Genomic DNA, 8,467 nt, shown 5'->3' on the forward strand with positions numbered 1-8,467 from the left:
TGAGCAAATCTGTATGAAGTAATCGATTACAATGATTATGTAATCAATTAAGTTCATCATATAGCTTATCCTTAAACTATGGCAAACACCAAGTTTTAACCGATTACATTATATGTATAATCGATTAAAACTCATGCCTTTGCTAACACCTACTTGCCATGTGCAGTGATGAGTTTTTGAGAAGAAAAATTTTTCAAAATTGACTAAGTGTAAAACTTAACCAATTACACTGTTTACGTAATCAGTTAAGGCTGGTATACTTTGAAAATTATTTTCAAGCTAAGACCTAACTGTAATAACGGTCATATTTTCAAATACTTTGACTTATAGTTAACATGCAATCGATTACATTAATTGTTTAATTAGTTAAATTTGTTTTAATGTAATCCTGATATAACTCTGTTAAAAGTATAACCGATTACATTATTTTGGTAATCGATTAAAAAGCATCAGACATGTGAAATATCTATATAATGATGCGTTGTGATCTGTATTAACAACTTTTACAACTTTAATCATTTTAGAAATTCCATATATGATATCAGAGAGTTAAGAAAGAATTTGCAGGTGCGTTGAGTTGCATATTTGCTTTATTGTTGTCACATTAGAATACTATTGTTCTTTAAGAGTCAATAGAATATTTAAGGGCTTTAGTTGACTCTTAGTCATGTCAACAAGTAATGATTGTTCAACAATATTTAATCTCCCAACAAAAAGATCACCAACTAAAGTCTCAAGTAATTCATGGTTGTGATATTCGCAAATTACCTTTAATAAATAATCATCTACATTAGAATAAGGTTTGCCCCTCAACTTATAGGGACAATCAAATTTTCTTATCCCGGATATACTCGACTGCACATAAGGTTTATACTTCCTATACTTCCCACTCCTTGTAGAACTGAACAAAATGAATGTCTTTCTTTCGGGTTCACCAATTATTGTGTCAAATCATGTACTAACTGTTGAGATTGCTGATAGGGGAAGCATTGGTTTAGCTGAACCTACAATCTCAGAGTTTCTAGTTTTTGATGATGACAACACATAAGTAATAACACATGTGTTTATGTGTTACATGTTCATTACTTTCATGATTATTTGAGAACATGTTTGTGTTGATTCTATCATTGCTACAATTCACTGTGTTTTACATGAGATCTTATCTGCCAATGCATGACTTATGTTTTAGAAAAGGAAAACCACAAGCACTTTTTGTTGAACTTATAATATGTGGCAAAACAACAGTTTTAAGTCGACTTCATTATGAAGTAAGTCGATTAAACCTCGTGGCTTTGCACAAACTTTTTCAAAGTGTGCTGTGAGGATTTTTGAAGAGAAAGTTTTTCAAAACTTTGTTTAACTGTGTTGTATAGTCAATTACATGCAACCTGCATTCGACTAAGTCTGCTACAGTTTTGAAATTTTGTTAATGCATGTATTAAATGTTACAACGATTATATTTTTAAATATGTTGACTAAGCATTTATTGTGATTCGACTGCATTAATTGTACATTCAATTAACTGCATTGATTGTTGCTAATAACTTTAACTGAATTGTTATATTCCACTGCATTAGTAGCTAAGTCGACTTGAGAGCGTCAGAATTGTGAAAAACTATAAATAGACGCGAATTTGAATTATGTAGGAACTTTTTTGAATTCTAACATTTTCATATTCATTACATATCAATGTTATCTTAATGAGCGTGGAAAAGCTCCAAGAATCAATGAAGAAGACCGTGGTGATCATCTTTTGTGATTTCTTGAAGAGCAAGATTGTTGTGCTTTGAAAGAGCTGATCAAATTTGCACAGAGAGGTGTTTTACTGAAAGATCAGAGTTGACAATCTACTGAAGATTGGGTTATTTCCCTATTGTGATTACAGGAAGAAGAGCATGTTGCGTTCTTGAATTTGAGGGGTTTCTAAAAGGGTGTAGACAACAGAAGATGGGACATCTTGCTGCTGGTCTTTTTGTTGTATGCCTATATTTTGATTAGAGGGTTAGAAAGGTGTTTTATATTTTTGACGTGGAAGTCTCTATGAAAGCCTTGTTGTAAAACCCTTGATCATTATAGTGCATTTGCTTCTTGTGGTGGAAGGACACTAGATGTAGGCTTGGCCGAACCAGTATAAAAACCTAGTGTTTGATTTTTCTATCCCTACTCTGTTACATTCAGTCGACTTTATTTTAAACGCATTCGACTTTATTTCGATGCACTACAAAGTCTTTTTCCTTGCGTTTCAAGAAAGCTTTTAAAGGCATCTACTTTGCGAAAAAGATTTAAAGAAAACATTGGTTTTGTGTTTCACCAATTCACCCCATCTTGGTGTTGAATACTAAGCCATTCTATTTTAACAATATGCATCAGAGCTGGTTTTCATAAAATATTTGAAAAACTAGTCGATTACGTTTTCTGTTAAATCGACTGATCTTGGAAAAATGGCTTCTAATTTTCAAACCTTTGGTGAAGGTGCATCAACAAATAGACCACCTCTATTTGCTGGTGAAAACTATGCTTTTTGGAAAATTCGGATGCAAATCTTTCTTGAATCCGTGGACAAAGGTGTTTGGGATGCAATCATAAACGGTCCATATGAACCCACTCATGTTTTGAATGGAAAAGTTGTTTTGAAAAATTTTTCTGAGTGGACTCAAGATGAGAACTGCAGAGCACAGTATGATGTTAAGGCTAGAAATGTAATTGCTTATGCACTAACTATGGATGAGTGTTTCAGGTTATTCCAATGCAAAACGGCTAACAGATGCAAATCTTTCTTGAATCCGTGGATAAAGGTGTTTGGGATGCAATCATAAATGGTCCATATGAACCCACTCATGTTTTGAATGGAAAAGTTATTTTGAAATTTTTTTCTTAGTGGACTAGAGATGAGAACCGTAGAGCACAGTATGATGTTAAGGCTAGAAATGTAATTGCTTGTGCACTAACTATGGATGAGTTTTTCAGGTTATCCCAATGCAAAACGGATAAGGAAATGTGGGAAGTCTTGGAGGTAACTCATGAAGGAACAGATGAAGTTAAGAGAGCTAGAAAGAACTCACTGATACAAGAGTAGGAATTATTCAGAATGAAGGCTGGTGAGACTATCTACGAGGTGCAGAAAAGATTCACGCATATAGTCAACCACCTCATGGCTCTAGGAAAAGTTTTTGACAAGGAAGAGATCAATATCAAGATATTGAAAAGTCTGAATAGAAGTTGGCAACCTAAGGTTACTGCAATTTCTGAATCAAGAGACTTGACCAGCATGAACATGGCAACATTGTTTGGAAAACTCAAAGAACACGAGGTGGAGCTTGGAAGGCTAAAGGAGGAAGAAGAAATTGAAGAGAAGAAATCGATTGCTCTAAAAGCCACAAGCAAGAAAGCTACAAAGATTCATGAACTTGAAACTGAATCAGATGTAGATATACCTTGAAAAGAAATTATGAATATGATGGTAAGAAAGTTTAATCAGTTTATGAAAAATAAAAGTCAACTTACTAACAATGCAAGTTTCTCAAGAGGAGGAAAGAAGAGTTCAAGAAGCAACGGTATTCAATGCTATGAATGTGGAAAGGATGGTCATATCAAGCTTGACTGTCCAGACTTGAAGAACAAGCAGAAAGAATTCTCCAAGTATCCTCAGGACAAGAACAAAGAGAGGAAAGCTTATATTGCTTGGGAAAACAGTGACTCAGACTCTTCAAGTGATGAAGACTGTGATCACAAAGAAGAATCAAATATATGCTTCATGGTAGGCTCTGCACAATCAGATGATGATAGTGATCGTGAATTCAAAAATGAACCAATAGAAGTCAAGTACTACATGCTACTGGATGCATGTAAGGAAATTCACGCAGAGGCCATGCGACTTCAGTACAAAGTGAATCGATTATCATCTTAGAGGAGAGTATGAATACATAATTGATAATCTTGTGCACGATAATGAAAAGCTTGAAAAAGATCTTGAAGAAGCTCTGAAATCTGCAAAGACAGTAAAGACCGAAGTACAAGTTGTTGAGAAAGAGTGTGATAGCTGTCCTCTACATGTTGAGAAAATTGAGTACTTAACCAGCACAATGGCAAAATTCACTCAAGGTAAAGAAAATCTTGATGCTGTGTTGAGATCATCTGGAAGAGCTATCTACAGAAAAGGTATTGATTATAAGGTTAAAAGTAATAGGATAAACTCAAAGAAATTTATTGATCTGAGTAAACCTACTACTAATGCATGCTTTTACTACAATACACTTGGTCACACAGTAAGAAACTGCTATTTTAGAAATATTGGTGTTCCAAAGGGAAAAAACAAATGGGTTCCTAAGGAACAACTTTCTACAACTGACAAACAAGGACCTAAATTCAAATGGGTACCTGCATAAAAAATCTAATTTTTTTTGCAGGAAAGCAAATGATGTTGTAGCAGTGCAGAACTCAAGGATGAGCTAACTTGATGATATCAAAGTTCTTGAGTATCTACAAGTGGTAATGATTATTATCTTACTGCATCATGCATGATATTTGTTTGAATGATTGTTTGATGAATGTATGATTGTTGACTGATTGATTGAGATTGTTTTTTGTGAAAATCAATTTTTACGACTTTTAATCAATTGGATTAAGTACATAGTCCATTACATGTTACTGTATGTATGTTTCTGTTTTTTGAAAACTTGTTGTCATACAGAAGTCAACTTTGAAATTAATGAAATCGATTAGATATCTCTGTCATGGGCTTTCTATATTTAAAAATTTAAATAGGGCCTATTGGTGATTTGAGCTTCGCGCCTTTATATTGTGTCTTGTATGTGGAACTGTGACATCATTTAGTGAGGTTGGTAAGTATACTTCCAGTAACCCTAGTATGAAGAAGTGTTTCCAAGCATTTGCATCAGATAGCATCTTCATCTCAACCCTTCAGAGGAAGTAAAGGAAAAGAAATGGCGGTCACAAGAGGTGTTGATCTTGAAGGGTGGATCAGTGATGATGATACAAGAGAAAGATTTCTTCGTGGACGAGTCAAGATTATGGTTACTCCCAAGCATCTTGAGTTAAAGTTATTTGAAAAATAAGGCTTTCAATTCCCAGGATGGCTGGAAACTCAAGAACTCTTCACAATAGTTCAAATGAAAGGTGACTGGTTTACAAATATGGTGAGAGTGTTTTATGGCATACCCCCTGCCATAACCTAGGACATTAATGAAGTGTTGGAGGCGTCTATGGAAGATGGGCCTAGACTCTTTCTCTTGGGCCATCTTAAGTCATCATGAAGATTTAGTAGAGTAAGAATAATTTTGGGCCTTGTATTTTGGGCCAAGTAGTTTAGATTTTATTTGGCTTTGTATTATGAGCCAAGTAGTCTAGATTTTATTTGGGCTTGGTATTATGGGCCTAGTAGTGTAGTATTTCAATTGGGCCTTGTATTTTGGGCCAAGTAGAATAGGATTTTGACCAAACAAGTCAACAAAGGATCAAGGCCCAAAGTTGACTATGCTTGGACCTCCAAAATGGGTGTGTTGACCAAGGGGTTAACATTTTGGCTAAGCTTGGAGAACAAGGGAGAAGAATTTCGTTTTAAACATGTGGAAGCTTCTCATTGGAGAGTTTTCCTCCTAGTTAGTGGCCATGTGTCACTCTAGGAATGGAGAGTTTTTCCATAGGTAGTGGCCACATGTCACTCTCTCATTTGAGAGGATTTTTGCCACTTGTCTCCCTCCTATTGGAGAGAATTTCTACTTGCTCTCCAAGACAACCAAGGTGGATCTTTTAGGTTAAAGTTTCAGTCCATTTTGAGACACCTTAGCCTATAAATAGAGGTGCTCTCCACCATGTAATCACCTTGGAAATATAGTAAAGTTATGCTGCCATTTTGTGCACACAACCTCTTCTAAGGTCACCTTAGGCTAGAGCAACCCAAGTGGCCTCCTCTAGCCACCTTCCTCCAAGAGTTGGCCCAACCTCTCTTAGAGAAACCTAAACACTTCATCATTCACCATTCAACACACCAAAACCGTGAGCCTTCTATCTTCATCCACCACCATTCCGCAAACTATCATCAAAATCGTGAGCATCTTGAGTACATGGCTTGGTTGCTTCTAGATTTGGCTTGTCCTTGCCAGAGCATTGCCATCAGTGTTCTACCATAACTTGAAAATAATGAATGGTGACATCTGGTCAAGGGTAAAAGGTGTAAATATCCACATTGACAATGATGTGTGGCCTCAAGTTTTTGGATTAAAAGCTGAAGGTGAATTCTCTCATCTACCAAATTCTGAAACAAATCGCTGGCTAAATAAAAAGGATCTCTACAGAGATTGGCTCAAATTTCCAGGAAGAGACACAAGAGAAAGACTTTACATGCATGAAGGTATTAAAATGGAAGAAAGGATAACTACCCATCTTCTTGCTTGGGTGATTCTACCTAGAAGAATGATGCAGGATGAAATGACTACAGAAGATGTCTACCTCTTGCATGCTATTAAGAATGACATTCCCACCAACTGGGTGGAGGTTCTAAAAGATCATATGGCTGAAGCTCTCCTTAGTAACTCTCATTATTTGCCACATGTTGTACTGGTCAACAAATTACTAAGTCTACAAGGTGTGGACATTAGTGGAGAACAAAAGTGCTCCTGTAATTGCACAAATGTAATAAACAAAAACACTATTGCAAGTATTGGCTTGGTAAAAATAGTCACAGGCTGGTGCTTTAAAGGAGAAGAAGAGTTAGTGTATAGTTCTGGAAGCACCTGTGCCATGAATGAGGACAGGAAGAGTTTTGTTCCTGAAACTAAGTTTGAAAGATATGTGGTTGATCAATTTAGATGTCTAAATGAAAGGGTTGATCAATGGGAAAGGAGATATGGTGCTACTCAACAGCAAAGGGAAGAAAGCTCATCTGATGAAGAATCTATGGAAACTTCAGACTCAGAATAGGGTTATTAGGAGAACTTATCTGTTGTCTTAGTTTCAATGTGTTTGATTTGTTCTAGTTTGTTTGCTTTATTGTTTTAAGTGTTTCCTTTGTAGTAGGCTTTATAAGCCATTATCTTTTGGTTATTCTGATTGTAATCATGGTTTAAGTCAATGAAATCAGAATTATTTCTATATTGAGTACCTAATTATGTTTGAATTAAGTCGATTGTGTTGTGTATGAAGTTGAATGATTTACTGTTTACTATTGCATTCATACATTTACACACACATATTATACCTATAATAATTTTTGTATTACAATGATTCTAAAATGCTTGATCTGGAAAAGATCTTGAAAGATTTTGCAGGAACATTGCTTCTGGATGACAACTGGAGATTAACTCAAATGGAAAGCAATGAAGTCGATTACAACTGGGAATCAATCAATTACTGTTTAACAGGGGTTATAAATTCCATGATTTGGAATTCGGTTATTTTGATTATTGATCATATATTGTTGATTGTTTCATATTCAATATATCTCTGTGTTATAATTGATTGAAATGTTTGAGAGATTATATTGAGATTGTTGAATGATATTGTATCTATGCTTCATTGATGTGTTTGCACAATTTTTGTCTTGGTATAATACTATCACATGCTTATACATGCTTTGAAATGATCTGTGCATATTGCATTGTGCATCTGGGTTTTCAATATAAAACATGCCTAATGACAAGGGGAGCATTACATATTTTTTAGATATTTCACATGCCTATATTTAAGGGGGAGAATATATCTATAACATGTGATTATCTGTGACAGGGGGAGCATCTTTATTTGTTTGATTAACATGATTTACTGATGCATCTCTGAAATAATTGATTATCTGAATATCAATACCTATTTGCATACCTTTTTTGCTAATGCACAAAGGGGGAGAATGCTGGGAAAATGTTCTGATATTCATTTTGAGCTCTCATGATATGAATGAGAATATTTCATTTTCTCTCATACATTTTGATCATTTGTTAATCATTTTCTCTTATACATTTTGATCTGATATGATTTGATTTGTACGACATGGTTGTTTATAAATCATGGTTGTGCATCATCAAAAAAGGGGGAGATTGTTGAGATTGCTGATAGGAAGAGCACTGGTTTAACTGAACCTACAATCTTAGAGTTTCTGGTTTTTGATGATGACAACACATAATTAATAACACATGTGTTTGTGTTACATGTTCATTACTTTCATGCTTATTTGAGAACATGTTTGTGTTGATTCTGTCATTGCTGCAATTCACTGTGTTTTACATGAGATCTTATCTGCGAATGCATGACATATGTTTTAGAAAAGGAAAACCACAAGCACTTTTGTTGAACTTATAATATGTGGCAAAACAATACTTTTAAGTCGACTTGATTATGAAGTAAGTCGATTAAAACTCGTGCTTTTGCATAAACATTATCAAAGTGTGCTGTGAGGATTTTTGAAGAGAAAGTTTTTCAAAACTTTGTTTAACTGTGTTGTATAGTCGATTACATG

General features: G+C 34.9%; 1 protein-coding gene across 1 annotated transcript; it reads left to right on the forward strand.

Annotated features, from left to right (window-relative positions):
• The first annotated feature begins 3,088 nt into the window (after positions 1–3,088).
• LOC148193988 (uncharacterized) lies at positions 3,089–6,939 on the forward strand. Its single transcript, XM_088097081.1, has 4 exons — positions 3,089–3,424; positions 3,617–3,886; positions 3,957–4,373; positions 6,103–6,939. Exons 1-4 carry the CDS (start codon positions 3,089–3,091, stop codon positions 6,937–6,939), a joined length of 1,860 nt encoding a protein of 619 aa, XP_087953207.1.
• The last annotated feature ends 1,528 nt before the right edge of the window (positions 6,940–8,467 follow it).

This window comes from Vigna umbellata, chromosome 8, assembly GCF_029865625.1.
Source record: "Vigna umbellata cultivar VRB3 chromosome 8, Vumbellata_1.0, whole genome shotgun sequence".
In the NCBI taxonomy this organism is placed as follows: domain Eukaryota; kingdom Viridiplantae; phylum Streptophyta; class Magnoliopsida; order Fabales; family Fabaceae; genus Vigna; species Vigna umbellata.

Bases quoted from the DNA above. Each gene is read 5' to 3' on its own strand.
- LOC148193988 (XM_088097081.1), top strand. From the start codon at position 3,089: ATGAAGGCTGGTGAGACTATCTACGAGGTGCAGAAAAGATTCACGCAT. The intron at 3,425-3,616 runs GTAGATATACCT...CCAGACTTGAAG, and splicing joins AACTTGAAACTGAATCAGAT to AACAAGCAGAAAGAATTCTC. The intron at 3,887-3,956 runs GTGAATCGATTA...GATAATGAAAAG, and splicing joins CCATGCGACTTCAGTACAAA to CTTGAAAAAGATCTTGAAGA.